Source organism: Trematomus bernacchii, unplaced genomic scaffold (assembly GCF_902827165.1).
Source record: "Trematomus bernacchii unplaced genomic scaffold, fTreBer1.1, whole genome shotgun sequence".
NCBI lineage: Eukaryota > Metazoa > Chordata > Actinopteri > Perciformes > Nototheniidae > Trematomus > Trematomus bernacchii.
The window spans coordinates 12,367,085-12,389,024 of NW_022987739.1; the positions used below are offsets into that span (position 1 = coordinate 12,367,085).

At 41.2% G+C, this 21,940-nt stretch overlaps 3 protein-coding genes across 5 annotated transcripts; all 3 read left to right on the top strand.

Annotated features, from left to right (window-relative positions):
• The first annotated feature begins 227 nt into the window (after positions 1–227).
• LOC117495103 lies at positions 228–3,309 on the top strand. Its single transcript, XM_034146174.1, has 2 exons — positions 228–439; positions 665–3,309. Exon 2 carries the CDS (start codon positions 842–844, stop codon positions 3,299–3,301), a length of 2,460 nt encoding a protein of 819 aa, XP_034002065.1. The 5' UTR covers positions 228–439; positions 665–841; the 3' UTR covers positions 3,302–3,309.
• On the top strand, positions 3,233–7,258 carry LOC117495102. Its single transcript, XM_034146173.1, has 2 exons — positions 3,233–6,919; positions 7,145–7,258. The coding sequence occupies exon 1, from the start codon at positions 3,325–3,327 to the stop codon at positions 6,604–6,606; it is 3,282 nt and encodes a 1,093-aa protein (XP_034002064.1). The 5' UTR covers positions 3,233–3,324; the 3' UTR covers positions 6,607–6,919; positions 7,145–7,258.
• A 2,880-nt stretch (positions 7,259–10,138) lies between these two features.
• Positions 10,139–20,575, top strand: jak3 (Janus kinase 3 (a protein tyrosine kinase, leukocyte)). Of its 3 annotated transcripts, none has more exons than XM_034147602.1 (24): positions 10,139–10,236; positions 11,152–11,371; positions 11,498–11,615; positions 11,815–11,932; positions 12,140–12,285; positions 12,448–12,751; positions 12,912–13,034; positions 13,141–13,298; positions 13,384–13,495; positions 13,887–14,067; positions 14,450–14,574; positions 14,783–14,914; positions 15,020–15,107; positions 15,712–15,836; positions 15,954–16,092; positions 16,336–16,487; positions 16,723–16,873; positions 17,076–17,203; positions 17,542–17,731; positions 18,212–18,336; positions 18,657–18,829; positions 19,103–19,220; positions 19,309–19,422; positions 19,780–20,575. In XM_034147602.1, exons 2-24 carry the CDS (start codon positions 11,173–11,175, stop codon positions 19,897–19,899), a joined length of 3,339 nt encoding a protein of 1,112 aa, XP_034003493.1. In that variant the 5' UTR covers positions 10,139–10,236; positions 11,152–11,172; the 3' UTR covers positions 19,900–20,575. The 3 variants fall into 3 exon arrangements, with proteins under 3 accessions (XP_034003493.1, XP_034003492.1, XP_034003494.1); XM_034147601.1 differs by having other exon boundaries at positions 11,165–11,371; XM_034147603.1 differs by having other exon boundaries at positions 11,165–11,371; positions 18,657–18,726.
• Positions 20,576–21,940: the final 1,365 nt, after the last annotated feature.

Genomic DNA, 21,940 nt, shown 5'->3' on the forward strand with positions numbered 1-21,940 from the left:
ATGAAATTATTCTCAAATACTGTAAATGTATCCCCTGGGAACGTAGGATGTAATACCTTTGCAAATGTACTGTAATGGCAAATTGCAAATAAGATTCTGAGATATATGGATATGATGAATAAATGACCGATATAGTCTTTTAGATATTTTGACATGGTGGTGTAAGGAAAACAGATTCCCTAAGGCGCCGTTTACACGAGGAGAAAACTGCTTGTATCTGTGTGCTGCCTATTTCTATGTTTATAGAGTTGGGACATGTTTTTTGGCTCAGAGTGAGCGCTCCTTGGTTTTGTTGGTTTGCTGGGGGCTTGTCAGAGTGAGCGCTTGCTGCTTTGCGAGGATCTTTGTAAACGGAGCACGGAGATCAACACATGGAGCAGAGACGTCATGTAAACTGTGTTCGTGTCTGTGATGCTTGAGCCTTGGAGACTATTTGTCTGTGAGTTATTCATGTGCAGAATGTTTGAAGTGTGTAACTTTTGGTCTGAAGCTAGTTTAATGTGTGCTAATTTAGCTAATGGTGATCTGTGCTATTTCTAGCTAATAGTGATGCTAATGATAGCTAATTCCTTTAATAGGAGTATGTGTGTCGTTTGTACAATGCTACTTATATGTTATGTAAAGCCTGCATACTTATATGTGTTTTATTTCTGTATTGTTACAGTTTTACAAAGTAAAAGAAGAACAGTAAAGTCAAGAAAGAAAACCATGCATCTTTATTGGAGGACTTTTAAATGTTAGCTAACTGTCTAGCTACGCATAGGGATACGCGCTGTAAGGGCAGAATAGTAAAAAGACAAGAGCACGGCGGGTTCAAGTAATAGTACACTACACAGCCAACATGAGTCTACGCTCAGGGAAAAACTATAATAATGAAGACACCACTACGCACAAAGAAGCAAGTGGAGAACAGCAAGCAGAGACTGTGGATCAAACAGCCAAGTGGCAAGAACATCCTCAAGCCTCTGATGCTAAGTCATATTCATCCAGAGCAGCCTCTAGATCGTCTCAGCGATCATCAGCAACAAGTTCGTCAGCCACGAAAGCCTATGCCAAGGCAAAAGCAGCTCATGCTCAATTAGCTTATGCTGAAAAAGAAGCTGACGTGATGAAACAGAAGGCAGACCTGGAAAAGCAAAAAGCTGACTTTGACGCCAGTCTACATCTGCTCCAGTGCCAAAGAGCTGCAGCTGCAGCTGAAGCTGAAGCTGCAGTTTATGAAGAAGCAGATGCTGAAAGCGTGAAGCTAAGTCGAGAACCCATTGTTGAAGGTGAGCGCTTCAGTGCAGTCCAACGCACTTCCAAATATGTTCAAGCTCAGTCTCAGTACACCTGTTCCGGAACGCATCATACACAGGTAGCAGTGGAGGCACAGGAAAGAAAAATAAAGACGTTTGAACCACCTCAAGCTAAGTCAGTCTACAAAGACTTAAAAAATGAACCGACATCAAATACTTACCCTCACAGTACTCCGAAGCATGCTGATCAACAGTATGAGTCACAAAGTGCACAAGACTTCGCAAGATACCTCATCAGAAAAGAAATGGTGAGTGCAGGTCTTCTTCAATTCGATGACAAGCCTGAAAATTACTGGTCGTGGAAAGCCTCCTTTATAAGTGCCACTAAGGACTTGAATCTCACAGCCAGAGAAGAGCTAGATTTGATGACTAAGTGGCTAGGGCCCGACTCCATGCAACAAGCAAAGAGAATTCGTGCAGTACACGTACTCAATCCTGCAGCAGGTGTGAACATGGTCTGGCAACGTCTTGAAGAGTGTTATGGGGCGCCAGAGGTCATTGAAGACGCACTGCTCAAGAAAATAGAACACTTTCCGAAGCTCACCAACAAAGACAATGCTAAACTGAGAGAACTCGGCGACATTCTCCTCGAACTTGAGTGTGCTAAGGACGAAGGTGCTCTGCCAGGGCTTTCGTACCTAGATACAGCTCGTGGGGTAAGAGAAATAGTGGAAAAGCTTCCCTATAATCTGCAAGAGAGGTGGACCAGCATTGGAAGCAAGTACAAGGAGGATTACAGAGTAGCCTTCCCTCCTTTCTCTGTATTCGCCAAGTTTGTCCAGCAACAAGCAAAGATTAAGAACGATCCAAGCTTTATTATATCCACACCAAGCAACAAAGCCTCTGTGACTGTACACAAAACAGACATCCCAGAAGAGCCAGCAGACACCCAAAGCAGTCCTACTTTTAAAAAATTGGATGAGCCAGATCGCCAGTGTCCAATTCACAAGAAGCCACACCCACTGAAAAAATGTAAGCTCTTTAGAGAGAAAACTCTTGAAGACCGCAAAGCATATCTCAGAGACAATCGCATCTGTTATAGATGTTGCGGTTCTTTTCAACACATGGCAAAAGATTGCAAACTGACTGTCAAATGCTTCGAGTGCAACAGTGACAGACACATCGCCGCACTGCATCCAGGCCCTCCTCCTTTAAACGCTCAGAGTGCTACGGCTGGGAAAGACGAAAGCGGGGAGCAAAGTGAAAGCTCATCTTCATCAGTGACCTCAAAGTGTACGGAGGTTTGTGGGGAGGGTTATAGCTCACGCTCATGTTCCAAAATCATCTTGGTGAAAGCATATCCTGCAGGGGAAAAGGAGAAGGCAATGAAGATGTATGCAGTGTTGGACGAACAAAGTAACAAGTCACTAGCCAAGACAGAGTTCTTCAACCTCTTTGAAGTTAAAGGTAACTCCACTCCATACACCCTGAACACCTGTTCTGGGAAGTCAGAGACTTCAGGTAGGAGAGCCGTTAATTTTGTCATTGAGTCTGTGGAGGGGAAAGTACAGCTTCCCTTACCACCCTTAATTGAGTGTGACATGGTGCCAGATGAAAGAGCAGAAATTCCCTCTCCAGAGATTGCACTACATCACCTACACCTACAGCCAGTTGCTAACAAGATTCATCCAGTAGATCAAAACGCTCCTATCCTTCTGCTCTTAGGGAGAGACATCCTAAGGGTGCACAAAGTACGTGAGCAAATCAATGGACCGCACAATGCACCTTACGCACAACGGCTAGACCTAGGCTGGGTCATTGTGGGAGAAGTATGCTTGGGGATAGCTCACAGACCATCAGAGGTCAATGTCTACAAGACCAACATACTGCACAACGGTCGCACATCTTATCTCAGTCCATGTCCAAACAGTATTCATGTTAAAGAAGACTTCAGTGGCATGACACAGCATCCTAGTCTCACCTTTGCACTGCGATTACAGACAATCTCGGGTGTTCGGTGTTCGTCAGGTCCAAAGATGACAACAAGATCGCACTCTCAATAGACGACAAAGCTTTCCTTGCAATCATGGATGCAGAGGTCTACCAAGACGAAGGAAACAGCTGGGTAGCTCCTTTACCATTCAGCTCTCCTAGACGACGCCTTCCAAGCAACAGGGAACACGCGTTGAAACGTCTCTTCTCTTTACGAAAATCTCTTGAGAAAAGGCCAGAAATGAAAGAACATTACATCAAGTTCATGCAAAAGATGCTGGACAATGACCAAGCTGAGCCTGCGCCACCTTTGGTCAAAGGAAAAGAACACTGGTACCTACCAACATTCGGTGTGTATCACCCACAAAAGCCAAACCAAATACGAGTTGTGTTCGACTCAAGTGCTGAATGTGAGGGAACATCTCTAAACGATGTGCTCCTTAGTGGACCAGACTTGAACAACACCCTGTTGGGAGTCCTGTTACGGTTCCGAAAAGAGCCCGTAGCCATTACAGCTGATGTGGAACAAATGTTTTATTGCTTTCTCGTACGTGAAGACCACAGGGATTATCTTCGGTACCTTTGGTATGAAGACAACGACATCACCAAACAAGTGGTTGAGTACAGGATGAAAGTCCATGTTTTCGGTAACAGCCCTTCACCTGCTGTAGCTATCTACTGCATGAGACAAGCAGCTAAAAAGGGCGAAAAAGAACATGGTATGGATGCAAGACAGTACGTTGAGAGGCAGTTTTACGTGGATGATGGTCTCACCTCTGTTGCTACACCCGAAGAGGCAATAGATCTCCTCAAACGAACCCAGGAGATGTTAGCAGAGTCCAACCTGCGACTGCACAAACTTGCATCAAACAGAAACCAGGTAATGGAAGCCTTTGCAGCAGAGGACAGGGCAAAAGACCTGAAGGATCTGGACCTCGGTGTGGATCCTCTCCCTTTGCAGAGAAGCCTTGGACTTTCCTGGAACCTGGAAACAGACAGTTTCACTTACCTGGTGTCCCGTGAAGAGAAACCATTCACACGAAGAGGTGTGCTGTCAACTGTGAACAGTTTGTATGACCCTTTGGGGTTTGTAGCTCCTATAACAATGAAAGGGAAAGCTCTAGTCCGAGAACTGTCATCTGAACAGAGTGAGTGGGATGCTCCTCTCCTCCCAAAAATGGAAACAGAGTGGAACCAGTGGAAGGACTCACTGAAGGCTCTTGAAGAGCTGCACATCAAGAGGTGTTACATTCCAATCTCACTTGCCTCAACACAGAGAAAGGAACTGTGCATCTTCTCAGATGCTTCCACTATTGCCATAGGAGCTGTGGCGTACTTGAGAGCTGCTGATGTTGAAGGTCATTATCATGTTGGATTTGTCATGGGGAAGTCAAAATTGGCACCTCGCCCTGCCCACACTGTTCCACGTCTGGAGCTCTGTGCAGCTGTGCTAGCTGTGGAACTTTACGAGCTGATCCGAGATGAGATAGACATTGAAGTAGATGCAGTGAAGTTCTTCACTGACAGCAAGATTGTGCTTGGATATATACACAACTGCACAAGAAGGTTTTACATGTATGTTTCCAACAGAGTGACTCAGATAAGGAGATCCTCCAACCCAGACCAATGGTTCTATGTGCCAACAGACCTGAATCCTGCGGATCATGCCACCAGGTCTATACCTGCAGCTCAACTCCAACACAGCAGCTGGCTCCCAGGTCCGGCCTTCCTGTATCAGGATACATCAGTAGAGACACTTGAACCTTACCTCTTCAGCCTTATTGAGCCTGAAGCCGACAACGAGATACGTCCTGAAGTGTCTACACTGGCAACCAAGGTATCAGAGTTCATGTTGAGCTCTCAACACTTTGAGCGATGCTCAAGCTGGCAAAAGCTCTGTCAGATCATAGCCAGACTCATTCATGTTGCCGCTTCCTTCAAAAGCAAGGCTGACGAAGCAAGAAAGAAAGGATGGGAATGTTTCGGAGAAACAATCAGCATAAGTGAACTCTCACAAGCCAAGGTTTTGATCATCCGCTCTGTCCAGCACAAGGCCTTCAAAGAGGAATTCAAATGTCTTGAAGACGGACAGACTTGGTCCAAGCAAAACACACTTGAGAAGCTCAATCCATTTGTGGATAAAGATGGTCTTCTTCGTGTTGGAGGTCGTCTTTCATTGGCTGAGCTGTCAGAAGAAGAAAAACACCCTCTGATCATTCCACGCAATCATCACATCGCCACACTGCTTGTCAGATACTTCCATGAAAAAGTAGCTCACCAAGGGCGACACTTTACAGAAGGAGCTATTCGAGCAGCTGGATACTGGATAGTTGGGAGTAAACATCTGGTATCTTCTGTCATCCACAAGTGTGTTACCTGCCGCAAATTGCGAGGAAGGTTGGAAGATCAGAAGATGGCGGATCTGCCAGCTGACAGACTAACACCCGAACCTCCGTTCACCAATGTTGGACTGGATGTTTTTGGGCCGTGGTTGGTCATGACACGACGCACAAGAGGAGGGGCTGCAGACAGCAAACGCTGGGCTTTGCTCTTCACATGCATGTCTACCAGAGCGGTGCATATTGAACTGATTGAATCCATGTCAACAGACAGTTTTATCAATGCCTTAAGAAGATTTTTCTCTGTTCGTGGTCCAGCAAAGCTCCTGCGCTCTGACAGAGGGACTAACTTCGTCGGGGCTTCAAAAGAGTTAAGGATTAACACAGACGACACATTAATCAGGAAGTACCTCCAGGAGAAAGGATGCTCTTGGGTTTTCAACCCCCCTCATGCCTCCCACATGGGTGGTTCCTGGGAGCGGCTCATCGGAGTAGCCAGGCGCATTCTGGATGCAATGTTGCTTCAGACGGGATCAGTACGTCTTACACATGAGGTTTTGAGCACTTTCATGGCAGAGGTGATGGCGATCATCAACGCAAGACCCCTTGTGTCTGTGTCTACTGACCCAGATATGCCTGCAGTTCTAACCCCCTCAATGCTCCTGACTCAAAAAATGAGTGCAGTTTCAGCACCTCCTGGAAACTTCGATACAGCTCAGTTGTTCGGAAAGCAATGGAAGCAAGTTCAGTGCCTTGCCGACACCTTTTGGAAGAGATGGAAAGGAGAGTATCTGTCTACTCTGCAGAGCCGCAGGAAGTGGACGCAAGACAAGCCGAACGTCAAAGAAGGAGACGTCGTCCTTCTCAAAGACAGTCAAGCCCATAGGAACGAATGGCCAATGGGATTGGTTGTTAAGACTTTTCCAAGCAGTGACAAGAGGGTCCGCAAAGTAGAAGTGCGGATTGTGAAGGACGGGACAGCCAAGGTGTTCCTTAGGCCTGTAACAGAAATTGTTGTCCTTCTTGCAGAGTCTTAGAGAAAGAACTCTTAATATGTTGTTTTCAGTGGACATTCCCTTTCAAGTTCAATTGTATTTGTCGTGATATAATGTTATTATCTCAAGCGGGGAGTGTGCTGCCTATTTCTATGTTTATAGAGTTGGGACATGTTTTTTGGCTCAGAGTGAGCGCTCCTTGGTTTTGTTGGTTTGCTGGGGGCTTGTCAGAGTGAGCGCTTGCTGCTTTGCGAGGATCTTTGTAAACGGAGCACGGAGATCAACACATGGAGCAGAGACGTCATGTAAACTGTGTTCGTGTCTGTGATGCTTGAGCCTTGGAGACTATTTGTCTGTGAGTTATTCATGTGCAGAATGTTTGAAGTGTGTAACTTTTGGTCTGAAGCTAGTTTAATGTGTGCTAATTTAGCTAATGGTGATCTGTGCTATTTCTAGCTAATAGTGATGCTAATGATAGCTAATTCCTTTAATAGGAGTATGTGTGTCGTTTGTACAATGCTACTTATATGTTATGTAAAGCCTGCATACTTATATGTGTTTTATTTCTGTATTGTTACAGTTTTACAAAGTAAAAGAAGAACAGTAAAGTCAAGAAAGAAAACCATGCATCTTTATTGGAGGACTTTTAAATGTTAGCTAACTGTCTAGCTACGCATAGGGATACGCGCTGTAAGGGCAGAATAATCTGCATAGTTTCGCGTGCGTATAGCCCTATTATTTACACGATAACGGGTCCCAAGGTGGATAGATTTGCAAACGAAACGCTCTGGGGGGTCAACCGAGTCCGTGTAATCACCTCTATACGAATATTTCCTGAAAAAATAACGATAGCCCCACCTTTCCCCACCTCTCCTGCTCACTGCTGTAGCATGGCTGTGTTAATTAAACGCACAAGGGGTTCTTGAATGAAATAATATTATAAAAGGCAAACCAGAATTGTTAACGCCCAATATACTCCTTAAACAAAATAAACAGAGTCAGATTTCATGCATTGATCCATTATATTGACAATTTTCCAGCCAAACAACACAAACAAAATTAAACAGTCCGCTCTGCGATACACCAAACTTGTCTTTACTGCCTAATCCAGGCCATTATTGTTCATTGCTCCTGCGCCCGTCGGCGGCAAAAAGAGAAATGTTTATAATCCACACAAAAAAAGGAAACACGAGGACCGGCGTGTCCCAGAGGAGCGATCTCACCCGGTGTTTGTAGAGAATATCTCTCTTTCTGAGCGCGTCCTCTCCACGGAGACGTGCTTCTTGGTCGGTCGATGCAATATCCACAGATTCGGTTTCTTTCAGTTAACTTCCCCGTTGCATGTATCCATATGCTGAGGAAATTACTATATCCCGCTGAATACCAGCAATCGCCACACACACTTCCTCCTGTCAGTAGCTACTGCTAGTGCTACTGCTACTGACCATGCTACAGATATTAGTGCAAAATCTACAGCTCCTCTACCACAACCATCAGCAACAAGTGGACATGGAGAATTACATGAACTACATGTTGCTAAATACACCGCGGGGCATAAACAGACGGGTAGCCATAGCAACATTGCTGCGGGGCTGCTCTGGGCTGCTCTTCTTCGCTGCTTTTGGTGTATTTTGGCGGAAGTTACAGCGCCACTTACAGTCCCGGCATATGTACTCCAGCGTTTCCAGCGGTCTCGTTTGAACAGACACGTTAAATGAAACGAATGCATGTGAACGGAAGACTTTTTTGAATACGCATACTGTGCATAAACGCAAACGTTCCCGTGTGAAAGAGGCCTAATATTTAATAGGTTCAACCCCCTAGCATACATTTGGATAGGTATTTTAGTTTTAATGTATTTATGACTGTTTCAGTTTGTTGGAAGAGATCTTGGCCTGGGCCAGTTGAAGAGTCCGCACCTCCTTCTCAATACTTTTTAACTTATTTCGCAGCATTAAAATTCAGCTTCAGAAGAAGTTGCTGGAGGTAGACAGAGATTTCGATGGAACTTTAACTCGTCAAAGACAGAAAACAAAGTCCGGGCAGACTCGGGGATCGTACTGCTAAACACACGTCGTATTAGCATTTTTATAGCCAAAGCCTTCTTGTTCCTTATTGGTTGACCTAGTTGAAGGATGATTAACACAATCCACGATTCTTTGTCGCAGACCCTCTTCCGCATATATACGTACATGTTACGCTTACACACACGTGTCGATTGTCATGGTCAGATTCCCTGCACTACATTGACCGACACTTGACATTGTTCGTTTTTATAGGGAGCTTTTATTTTTGTCCACTTAGTAACTTCGTACCTCATTAACTTCAGAGAATGTAAAGAATAGTTTACCTGGACCCAAGGGTGTAACTTTGGTTTGAGAAGTGGGGGGGACACAAAACAGGGGGTCCTCCGCAATGAAACATTTTCTCGATTTAATTCCATTTCCTGCCTTTCTACAAATATATTAGGGACTATAGTGTTAACAAATCCAAGAAAAATGTGTAGTGTATATAATGAGTGTGCACACTTATCTAGTATCCTATCCATGTGAACCTGTTTTACGACAGGAGAGAGCTCTCCCTCTCCTTATTGTTGAAACAGCTTCTAATCTCCGTTAGCTCCGGGCTAGCACCAGATGCTAACAACAACAACCCACGTAACTCTCTCAGTCTCTCTCTCAGTCTCTCTCTCTGTCTCTCTCTCTCTCTATATATTTGTCTGTCTCTCTCTCACTCTCTCAAAGTCCGACAGGAAAGAGCTCTCCCTCTCCTTATTGTTGAAACAGCTACTAATCTCCGTTAGCTCCGGGCTAGCACCAGATGCTAACAACAACCCACGTAACTCTCTCTGTCTCTCTCTCTCTATATATGTGTCTGTCTCTCTCTCAGTCTCTCAAAGTCCGACAGGAAAGAGCTCTCCCTCTCCTTATTGTTGAAACAGCTACTAATCTCCGTTAGCTCCGAGCTAGCACCAAATGCTAACAACAACCCCCTCTCTCTCTCTTTCTATCTCTCTCTCACAAGACGCGCTCGTGCCACACACACACACAGACGCTCCTCCTTGACGATGACCGCTTGCGTAAAAAAATAATAATAAACACATTTAAAAAGTGGGGGGGACACAAATGGGATTTTGAAAAGTGGGGGGGACATGTCCCCCCTGTCCCCAGTGGAAATTACGCCCATGCCTGGACCTACTAAAGGTGGCCTTTTAGTTTGACCTTGACGTGAGGTGTGTTTTATTCAACCTCGACACACACATACACACTGTATACAGACCTGTGACCAGCTTTAGCAGCAGAGCTCACTAGTACTCTCCTCTCATGAAGGTAAACACACATTCAAATAGAAACACTATTCTGACCTTGTTCACACCCTAACTCAACACTTCATTATTATACTGTATTATAGTATTTAAGTATTATACAACATATGTATTATTCCCTTTTATTTTCTAAAACGGAGCATTTCTCAAGGGAAGTTCTACTTCAACAAGTTGCACATATGACGAGATACTGTTGATAGTGTCGCATCTGCTCGTCTAAATCAGGAAACCCTGAACTTCCTGTGAACACAAGCACATACAGCTGAAACGCAGAAGTCAAAGAAGAAAGACCTGGTTTCACAGAAACAAATGATCGCAAAGAGGAGTTCTGCTGTGAAAAGTAAAAGGTAAAAGTAACAAATATCTTGATATAATGTTTACTATTAAATCTGTAAGTAGAAGCTGTGTGTCAAGAAGTGTCAGTTTTATAACCACAATACGATGTTGAGAATGTGCTGCGACGTTAAAGCTTGGCTTATAGCTGTAATTTATATTTGTTAATGTAAATTATTTGAAAAGTAAACAGATCTTCGTTCTTATCAAAGTAAGCTAAATATATTTGAATCAAATAAGGGATGGTGCAACCTTATTATAAATTATTTCAGGTTATTTTTAAGTTGACATACTGTGCTTCTCATTCAGCCACAGCCAACATGGTTTGTCTGACACAACGGGAATCCCCATAAATCTACATTTGACTTATTTAGAACAAATGTTTTGAGTCATGGTAGAGTTGTCGACAAATGTAACATTCAATTTGTATTTTAACAACATGGCAACACATTATACATCCAATAACAGTAAAAGTCTGAGCTTCAGTTGTGTAATTAGGCTTGTTATGCTTGCTTGTACAGAAAGGATTAGATGTATAAGTAAAAAATAAACAACAAACATTGTTAACAAATAACCACAGTGGTTACATACTGTAAAAAGTCAGCAAACAACAATTCTTTAATAAACTATTGATGCAATGTATGTAAATGTAATTTTTCTGTAGAATTGTAATGTTATAATATTTCAACTGAATTGAATTCATGAAGACTGAAAGTCTTGTTTTATAGCATTGTTACTTCCTGTGAGCAAAGATGATGCAACTTCAATAAACTCCTAGGAACAGGGTTTAATGAAAACTAAACAATGACTCAACTACCTGAAAAGTATAGTATAGATATATAGTATAGAAATATATTCACAAAAGCCAAAAACTATTTTTATGTATGAAATTGCTCAAATGATGTGACCCTATCGAGTCTGTAATCTAGATTTGTTCCTCAGAATTACCCATGGATCTCAGCGAGGAGGAGTCGGCCCCTCTGGTGATCAGAGAGCGGGGGGGCAGTCAGAGGTCCAGCTCTAGCACCAGTCCAAGTTTACAAGTTCACCTCTACTTCTTCCCAGCCACAAAGAACGCAACCATAATACATATTACAGCCGGCCAAATTTCTGCTGAAAATGTTTGCATCCAAGCAGGCAAAAAATGTGGTAAGATTTCACTGGATAACCATGACTTACTGTAGGGCTTCTCGTACCAAAGTGTATACATTAAACTGTGATATTCTATGTTAAAATATATAACTGCATGCTACATGACGTGCTCTCTTTCTCCAGGAATCTTACCAGTTCACCAAAGTCTTTTTGCTTTGGCATCCTCCGATCTCTCATTTTGGTATCCTCCATCGCACATGTTCAACACAGAAGAAAATCTACAAGTCCACTTTAGAGTGAGGTAGGTGTCTCATTTACCTTATACATTTAACACTAATATGTTTAAATCATTTATCGGATGGTATTTATTTCAGATTTTTTGGAAAGTCCAGGAATGAATAACTTTGTTGTTAAACTTACATAGTATATCAATGGGTACATTTTAAGAACTAGTCATAATGTCATGCTATGTGGAATTTGGATTTATTCCTGGTGAGCAGGTTTTCCTTTGAAAACTGGTTTGGACAAGGACCAAGAACATCGTACCGCTTCAGTCTGACCAGAGACAGAATCAGTCCAGTGCTTCACTACAGTGTCATTGACTATCTCTTTACTCAGGTACAGTATACAACATGTATTAACTCGCTTGAAAGTCCTTTCATGGTATATTTAACTAATATTAAATATAAAAAATATACCATTAATTAATTCATCAATGAGGTTGTAAGCTATGCTAAATCTTTATCACCCACATTTTTTGAAAATGCAGTTGCATGAAATGGATATATCATGAAGACTGTGCTGTCCATTTCTTTTGGGATAAAGTTGCGAAGTGACTTTATTGCTAGTGAGGCAGGAGTGTGCCCACCTCTGAGTGCCCAGGAGGAATGCCTCAGCCTGGCCGTGCTGGACTTGTGGAGAATGGCTAAGGAGCGTCATCAGAGTGTCAGAGAGCTCTGCCAAACTGTCAGGTACTTAGATTAGGATAATATTTCATTTTCCTTAAATCCGGCCTCACAGTTAAAACTTTGATAGATCCCATTTTTCTCTTTCAGAAATAATGATTATATTGATTTGTGACATATTTGTTTTAGTTCACAGTCAATACAAGTGTTATTCTCTTCCTCTCTCAGCTACAAATCCTGCCTTCCTAAGTTACATCGACATGACATCCAGCGACGGAACCGGCTTGATCGTTTTCGAATCCGAAACACCCTCAAGCGTTTCCTGAAGAAGCTTGGTAACTGCACCATAGATGAGAGCAGCTTGAAGCTCAAGTACCTTATCGAACTGGCCGGCATCGAGCCGTCTCTGGGAAGCGAAACCTTCCAAGTGAATTCTTCTCCCTCGCATTCGACGTCAGCTTTCTGTCTTGTGCGTGTCACTGGGGAAACTGGGATTGAAACCAGTAGAAGTCGTCACACCGAGGGTGTCCTGGTAGGAATACATTAGACTTAAGTTAGGGTTTAAATGAGGCATGCTGGTTATTCTTTTATCCCTCCCAGAAGATGACAGTGCTTCCCAGTTTCAACACAAATCTGCTTGGCCTTGCTTCATCTTGCTCTGCATAATTAGCCCTTTTTTCATTTCTTTTTAGGAATGGCAAACGTTCTGTGATTTCAAAGATATCATAGACATCAATATAAAGAGGGTTTGCCATGAGCAGGTCCCCCAAGACAGCAGGATGGTGACAATAAGTCGTAAAGATGACAGATGCTTGGTAAAGGACGTATTTGATTTCCCCAATCACTATGTTTTGTTTGAGATTTTGCTATTTGGATTTTATGCAAAGAATGATGTCTATTTATTATTGATTTGCACAACAGGAAGCCAACTTCCAGAGTCTCAAGGAAGCCCTTTCATTTGTGTCTCTTGTCGATGGCTACTTCAGACTGACCACAGACTCCAGCCACTACTTCTGCCAAGACATTGCTCCTCCAAGTATTCTGAAGGGGATCAAGAACCATTGCCACGGCCCAATCACGTGAGTCATTTTGATAATGCTAAATCCAAAGCCATCTTTCACACGCAGCTGTTTTACATCTTTTCTTCATATCTTGTTTTATCAGATCCGAGTTTGCAGTCAACAAGTTGAAAAAGTCGGGGTTTAAAGGAAGTGCGTTTCTTCTACGGCAGAGTCCAAAAGACTATGACAACTTCTTCCTTACCGTCTGTGTGCAGGTAAAGATTTTGTGCTGAAGCAACACTATACACAAAATACATTTGATTTAGATATTCATGTCCGTGCAGTGTGCACTTTTGTATGTTTATATGACCAATAAAAATATGTTCTGATGTCCTTTAACTCGATTGGCAGCCTGTTTAAGCAATTTGAAATCACAGGTTTCAGTCTGTTGCATGGAAGTTTATCTCTATGCAGATTATGCAATTCTTTCTGAATAAAAACAATTATATTTGGGTACTTTTCCACACTTGAATGTGTGCAAAAGTAATATTCATGTCATTTGGCCCTCACAACATTTGCACTTTTGCTGGAAGTCTACACAAGGATTTCATTATAACAACCTCTTTAGTGTTGATAACATTGTGTGTACTATTTACATTTCTGCAGACTCCACTTGGACTTGATTATAAAGACTGCCTCATTGTTAAGAATGAGCACTACACTCTTCCTGGTGTCCAGAAACTGTTTTCCAGCTTGAGGGAGCTCACCAGCTATTACCAACACAACAAGCTGCTTCTGGCTGAAGTACCTGTCAAGTTGGGCCGCTGCAGTCCACCCCAACCCAAAGGTGTGTTTTCCAACTCATTGATAGTATATAACAAGTCAAACAATCAATATGTATGGTTAAATATGTAGCTTTGTTTAAAGTATTACCCTTTATTTCATACAGTTGTTATAATTCAGATCTACTGTATGACCAAAACAGAAACTCAGCTCACATGCACTGCTAATACATAGCTAGGAGCATAGTGTTCTTTTGAAACATGCCAGAATACTATTGCAATTGGCTTATAACTTACTAGGGTGAACAGTATTCAATATAACTCAATAACTCATGTAATAGTCATGTATCAACTTAACAACTAATTGTATTTGCTGAAATTAGATATGTTTCTTTATGTCTGTAACCTCAATAAACATAACCATGATGTTTACTGCTCTTTTTACAGAACTTACAAATCTGATAATCATACGCAACAACAGCTCTGTAGAAGCTCAAGGGTCTCCAACGCCTGAAAGAAACAAATTCAGTCATATCCAGTTCCACATGATCAAATGTGAAGACCTTAAATGGGTGAGTGTGTATATAGGACTCCAACTTAAAGATGCCTGTTTCTAAAGCATATCTGAATATCAAGACGAGTGTCTTCTCTTCTAATATGTTGCTCCAATTATCCTTCAATCTTTAAAACTACTATGATGCAAATACCACTTCTGTCTAACAAGAAATGTACTTTGTGTTGATTATGATGGAGGAAACTTCGATGTTTTTTTTCTGTTAGGCTGAATGCCTCGGACAGGGATCCTTCACTCGAATTTTCAAAGGCTATAAAACTGACATTCGTGATGGAGAGAAACACGTGACAGATGTTTTCCTGAAAGAGCTCGACGTTGTTCATAAAAATTGCTGGGAGGTGGGTTTCTTCAGATTAAAAAACACTGAAATGTTTTATAAATTATTCATAGATATAGCACATTAGTTTGGATATCATACACATTATTTGTTTTCCTTCTCCCAGTCATTCTTTGAAGCTGCCAGCTTGATGAGCCAGATTTCACACAAACATCTCCTCCTGGTATATGGTGTTAGTGTTCAAGGAGTCAAAAGTAAGTCTAAACTCAAGTCCGACTTGTAATTTGCTCACACAAGCTGTGATGCCAAGTCTCCAGGAGCTCGATGACACACTCACAGGCTCACAAGCCGAAAAGAACACAAGCATCGCTGTTGCAGCTGGAAACCACACTGCAAGATTATCCAGACGATTGCTTCATTGCTACAGTACAGTTTTACTGTCAGCTTCATGAAACTAATGTGTATTATGTTTTCTACATGTGTAAACATAGAGTAATTTACAAGTCCCTTGATGTGCAAACAACACAATTCAGCCTTCATTTTGATCTAACTTCCATATCTGTAAAATTAAGAGATTGTATCTTGCACGGTTTGTTGTTGACAAAAACTATCCACAGACAGACAGGCACACAGAAATATAAAAAGCTGCCTTAGTACTAAAAACCTCTTTGGTGGAAGGTTCAAAGTAGGTTCCTTCAGGTGCAAATGTTGCTATGACGACACAGCCTCTGGAAAAAAATGTCCTCACATCAGATCCTCATCTGACCCGACTCAGTCTGTTATCTGTGGTTGAGCATTTCTGACCCTGTGTCTGGTTTGAAGTACAGCTGTAGAAACAAACCTCCCTGTGCCTCACAGACATCATGGTGCAGGAGTTTGTCAAGTACGGGGCCCTGGACCTTTACTTGAAGAGAGGGGGATCTGTGTCAGTGAGCTGGAAACTTGACGTAGCCAAGCAGCTCGCATCAGCCCTCAACTTTCTGGTAAGATAAACGTTTTAATGTAGAGCATTACTACTAGACCCAGGATTGGCAAGTTAAACTTTGTCAAAGTTGAACGATGCAGCTCACTATAATAAGTCAATATATACTGCCTAACAGGAAGAAAAGAACATTGTTCATGGAAATATCTGCGGAAAGAATCTGCTGCTGGCCAGAGAAGGTGACCCATCACAGGGCAGCTCTCCGTTCATAAAGCTGAGTGACCCGGGCATCAGTGTGGCCATGCTGGGGAAGAATGGTAAATCTTCAGGGAAGTAGAGACACCTGATGAATGATACTGTAGTTATAGAACCATTTAGTAACTATATAAAAGTGGATGGACTTGCTAAGTGTTTGCTGTATACACACACATACATACTTTAATCTCAAGGTATTAAATAAAAACAAAATTACATCCAAATATGTTTAACACATTTAAAAGGTTGAAACCTAGTCCATGTGCATTATTTATTTGTGTGTGTGTGTGTGTGTGTTTGTTTAGTGATCCTAGACAGGATCCCTTGGGTGGCCCCTGAAGTGCTGGAGGCCCCAGATAACCTGACTCTGGAGTGTGATAAGTGGAGCTTTGGTGCCACTGTGTGGGAAATCTTCAACAATGGGAACACACCACTGCAGGGCTGTGACCTGGATAAGGTACTACTTTTATTTTGTACTTTATATAAACTAACTGGTAGCAGTAACAGGTTGTTGTATTACTCTGCTTAAGCTGCTTATGAGTTCAAGTGACTTAAAGAGCCGGTTCAGGAAAATAACTGGTATTGAAGGTGACGAAACCTGTGAATCAGATCTTAAATGCAACCATGCATTTGACCATCTAGCCTATGGGGATAGTACAGTGAATGATACGAGCCACTGATGTTTTCTGCAGAAGCGACAGTTTTACGAGAGCTTCCAGCAGCTGCCTCCCTCCCAGTGGACGGAGCTGGCCGATCTGGTCAGTCAGTGCATGGACTACCAGGCCGCGTTCAGACCCTCCTGTCGCAGCATCATCCGTCAGCTCAACAGTCTGATCACTTCAGGTAATCATGTGTATCAAAACTTTGCTCATAATGAATACAACCAGTATAAACCACATATCTTATCAAAGGGTTTAGTGTGTTTCAATTCAATAACAAAATGTATCTGTGATCATTCACAAAATGTGTAGTGGTTTTGGAATCAGGTGAATTGAATACATCAGGAAACCAAAAGTCAGTACTTGTGTTTTGTGTTTCATGGCAGACTATGTGATACTGCACGCCACTGAGCCCGTGGCACAGAGCCCTGTGTGGAGAGCCCTCAGCCCCGATCAAGGCGAACAGACTTTGTTTGAGGAGAGACACCTTCGATACATCTCCCCTCTGGGGAAAGTAAGTCTGCAGTGCCACAATAGGACTAAAATATTTAGAATTTTGGACAATCGGTGCACTTTAATGATCATGGTCTTGTGTTTTGAGAAAATCTAATGAATCTTGTCAAGATACTGTGCTAGTATTGTCTGTATGCCCAGGATGTTGAGACAACTTAAAATACACAGCCTTTTTTATATTTTTAATTAACCCTTGTCGTTTTAGACTTCCTCAGTGGTGCACAAGACCTTGTGTTTGATGGACTAACAGGTGTAAACAGGCTGTTGTGAAGGCATGGTGGTGAGGTAATTTAAAAGTTTTTGGGATGTGACTGACTGAACGAGTCAAAACCTTTCCAGGGAAACTTTGGCAGTGTTGAACTTTGCCGTTATGACCCGCTGGGGGATAACACTGGTGAGCTGGTTGCTGTAAAGAAGCTGCAGCCCAACAAGCTGTCGACCATTGAGGACTTCAAGAAGGAGGTCAAAACCCTCAGCGTTTTGGACTATGAGTACATCGTCAAATACAAAGGAGTCTGTTACAGTACAGGTAATAAAACAATTATTGCAAACATAGCACACGATGTTCTAAAATGTGGTCATCAACTTCAGTAAAAGAACACATTTGTAAGACTGCTTATTTAAATGTATAATTGATTAATCGTATATTCTATTTGGAAAGAGTTCGTTTTTTGTAATCACTGTTTAATAGATGTCTTTGCTCCCTTAAGTGAAAAGTACACACATGGAAATACCATTGTGGCTTTAACTAAATGTCCTAAAAAGAGTTATTTGCCAAACTTGGTGTCATTTTTTGTTATACTATACTATACTATAATTATTATATGGCAATTATTATATGCATCTTCTGCATAATCCAGGATTTACATTTTACTTCACATTTTAAATCACAGTGTTAGATCATGGTGCCGAGGGACTTATACAGATACAAGAGATACAATTGGAAGTGTTATTTTTCAGGGTTTGTAATTGATTGGGTTGAATAAATTCAATGTTTGTTTGTTCACAGGTCGCCTCAGTATGAGTTTGGTGATGGAGTACCTGCCTTACGGCAGCCTTATTAACTACTTGGATAGTAACCGACTTCACGTCAACACATGGCGTTTGCTGCTTTTTGCTTCTCAGATCTGTAAGGTAAGAGTCAGATGTATGAATTCAACTCATGCAAACAGTTAGAATTACAACATTTGAGAAGATTCTGTTTGAATTGACAGTGATTGAATTATTGCCACTTTTACATTGATCTTTTGAATACTGAGACCTGAGGTCTTTTCAAAAACAAGTATATGCTTTAATATTACAAAAAAATGTAGGTATCTTTTTTTTCCCACAAATCAACTACATTTTCACAAGCTATAAGCTAGTACCAAATGATGATTGCACAGCATAAAACAAATTAGACATGGACAAAATATATTTCATTTTTTTCTGTTTTGTCATTTTCTCATTTCCAGGGGATGGAGCACCTGCAGACCTTGCGCTATGTGCACAGAGACCTCGCAGCCAGAAATATCCTAGTGGCCAGTGAGTCGCTGGTGAAAATAGCTGATTTTGGGCTGACCAAGGTTGTTCCTTTTGACAAGGAATATTACAGAGTATTGCAACCCGGAGATAGCCCCATTTTCTGGTAGCTATCCTTATTATTAAACATTCAAATGCTATTTTATCTGAAGTGTAATTGCATTAATATGTAATTATTTGCAGTTTGTGGACCAAAAATGTCCCTAGCATTGAATGATAAATGATATACCAATGAAAAATGTTGTGAAGGGTTGTGTCGAGGCCTAATGTTCGTTCAAATCAGATACGGAGATAGCTGTTTCCAGGCTTTGCACTAAGCTAACATATCAGCTGCCAACTGTGGCCTTATATTCAACCATACACTGCTCTTCTAATGCAGGTACGCCCCAGAGTCCATCAATGAGTCCAGATTCTCCCACAAGTCAGATGTCTGGAGTTTTGGAGTCGTTCTTCACGAGCTCTTCAGCTACTGCGACATCAACTCCAACCCAAAAAGAGTAAGAAGCTTACTTGTCTTTATGTATTCAAAATGTTTCAATATTTCCCCCTTTTTAAAACAACCTTTCCTTAATTGTACTGTTTTAGCTATGTATGCGGGAGATTGGAAACAATGTGCAGAGTCAGTCCATTTCAATGTATCTGGCAGATATTCTAAAGAATAACTGGAGGATGCCAGCTCCTCCAAACTGCCCAGCCAAGGTATGTTCACTCTTTGTGGTTCAATAGTTGAAATGCAGTAGTCCTTGTTTCCTTATTTTATGTGCCACTTTTTCTACCTAGTTCTAACAAATATATTGCAATGTTAAGGTAATTACAATGTAAATCATCTGCTGGGTAATGATGTGGCCTCTGTTTTATACAATGCAAGTGTTGCTCAAAATGAAAAAACATTATGCAAATATTTATCTTAAAAAAGAGTCTTTGCTGGGGATGAAATGTGTTGTAAACATGTTGCCCTATCTTGTTGAACTAGTCATTACAACGCTCATACAAAACCATTTAAATAACAGTTATTCGCTTTGTTGAATATTATATTTTTGTCATTTATGACACCAGGTGTACAGTTTGATGAGGCAGTGCTGGGCGTACGACTTCGAGGAGCGACCTTGTTTCTCTGGCCTGGGAAACCAAATTGAAGCCATCATGCAGGACGAGAGAGAGAACCCTAAAGGCTGACAAAATCCCTTTTAGATTAGCTTGAAAATGCATTGTCACAAAGCTAAAACAGCTATAGACATTTGGTAATATAGAATATGAGGCATTGCTGGAGATTAAACTACCCAGCAGTATATAAAGGAGTTAAAAAGAGCACAATCTTACATATTCAGATACACATTAATGCAGCAGTAACATATACAAGAGACAGAGACCATCTGACTGCACAAGGACTCATTGTACTTTTGATACCTTCTATGTACATTTAGCTGATAATACTTTCATACTTTAACACAAGTAAGGTGTTGAATGCAGTACCAATACCCAGTTTGGTAATAGTACTTTTACTTTAGTAAAGTATTAGAATACATATTCCACAAAAGGTGTATTCTCACGGCCATTTTCACATAAGATCACGTTCATTGTAGAGTTTTTAGTTGTCCATGTTTTCTTGTTAAACAGTATGATTTATAAACAAACGATACAAAAAAAGTTGAATGTTCATAACGCATGGTTAGCAGAAAAAGTCTTTCTTTTATAAAGATATATTTAGAAAAAATATTGTGGCCATTTTATATTTTCCTTCATTCATTTATACTGTGGTAATTGTTGTACTTTTCAGTGGCTTAATTTCATGTACTTTGTAGTCTTTTTTAAATCCCTCACGTGTTTGAAATAAAGCAATTTTGTGGAAACAGCTTTTGTAAATGTTTATTGATTGACACTTTGTAAAATTAGCTTTTTTAATATAAATGTATTTATATGAATAATTGAATAAATTAAGAGTATACCTTAAAATAGGTTAGACTGTGTCTTCAAAAGAGCAGAGCAATGATAATAAGAAGTCATACTTTCGTACAAAAGTGGATACTTTAGATCAGGGGTATTCAACTAAAATTCAACGAGGTCCAGTTAGAGAAAATCTCCCCATGCAAAGGTCCGGAACATCAAAATGTCTAAGTTGCTTTATGAATTAGTGTGATATATATTGAAGTAGCCTGTAGCTTTATCAACGTCTGCATGTCATCAACAAAAGACTGCCAATCAAATAAAGAAAGTACAATTCATTAAACAACAACATTTATTTGCAAATAACATTGAACTATACAGATATACAGTAAAATACTGTGGATATGTGTAATGTTCCTCTCTGGCTGCATTTAAAAATAAAAGAGAAAATAAATAAAATAGCTTTTGAAAATGTGTGCATCTTAAAAGTGCTTAATTTTAGATAAATAAAATAAAGTGTAGCAGCAGCTTGAGTTCCCCTTTTTCTTTGTTAACCGTTTCACATCATGACTTAACAGTTTCAGACAATTATAGAACAATATCAGTCTTTACACATCATAACAATTGAACAGTTTTAAAGTTTCTCTTTCTTTCCCTCTTATATTTCAGTCCCTCACTCACTTTTTTTTATTCAGTGCGAGAATTGAGCTTGAGCTTTTCCTGCCAGGAGTTTAAATCTGGGCTGAAATGGTGTCAGGGCCATTCTCATACACACATGCAGGTGCTCATTGGTTAGCCTGGAACCACATTTAGTTTTAATTTGGATCCTGGTGGACTGATCATGTTGGGCTCTGAGACTGCTTATTTTTTGTGACCTCAGTCCTGACTTGAGAGGGAATGTTTGGTCAAACACTTTATGTTTTGTCTCATAGTGGCGTTTCACATTGGCACTTTTAATGAGCGCCACGGTCTCTGAACAAATGAGACACACTGGTGTTGTGCTCCCAGTGGGCAGGATGAACATGAATGAGTCCACTCAGGGTTAAAAGCTCTGCTCTCACTGTCCACTATCCTCTTCTTGGAGAGCGCCATGTGTAATTATTTGTCTCTCCCTGTCTGCCGCTAACACGCCTGTTCACTCTCCTCTTCGCTTCTCTCCCTGTATCGCTAATTATTCTCTTCACTCACTTTCCTCTCTGCTTCTCTCTGCCGCTCTCTCGTCTCTTCTTCTGTGTTTCTCTCCCTGTATCGCTCACTTGTCTCTTTCTTTCTAAAATAGAATCGCCCCGTCAAAATAGAAATCCCCTATTAATGTACTGATTATAGGTCCAGG

Excerpts from the sequence above, each read along its gene's own strand:
- LOC117495103 (XM_034146174.1), top strand. The coding sequence starts at position 842 with ATGAGTCTACGCTCAGGGAAAAACTATAATAATGAAGACACCACTACG.
- LOC117495102 (XM_034146173.1), top strand. The coding sequence starts at position 3,325 with ATGGATGCAGAGGTCTACCAAGACGAAGGAAACAGCTGGGTAGCTCCT.
- jak3 (XM_034147602.1), top strand. The coding sequence starts at position 11,173 with ATGGATCTCAGCGAGGAGGAGTCGGCCCCTCTGGTGATCAGAGAGCGG. Across the intron at positions 12,752-12,911 it reads GTCACACCGAGGGTGTCCTG|GAATGGCAAACGTTCTGTGA; the intron begins GTAGGAATACAT and ends ATTTCTTTTTAG. Across the intron at positions 18,830-19,102 it reads GGAGATAGCCCCATTTTCTG|GTACGCCCCAGAGTCCATCA; the intron begins GTAGCTATCCTT and ends CTTCTAATGCAG.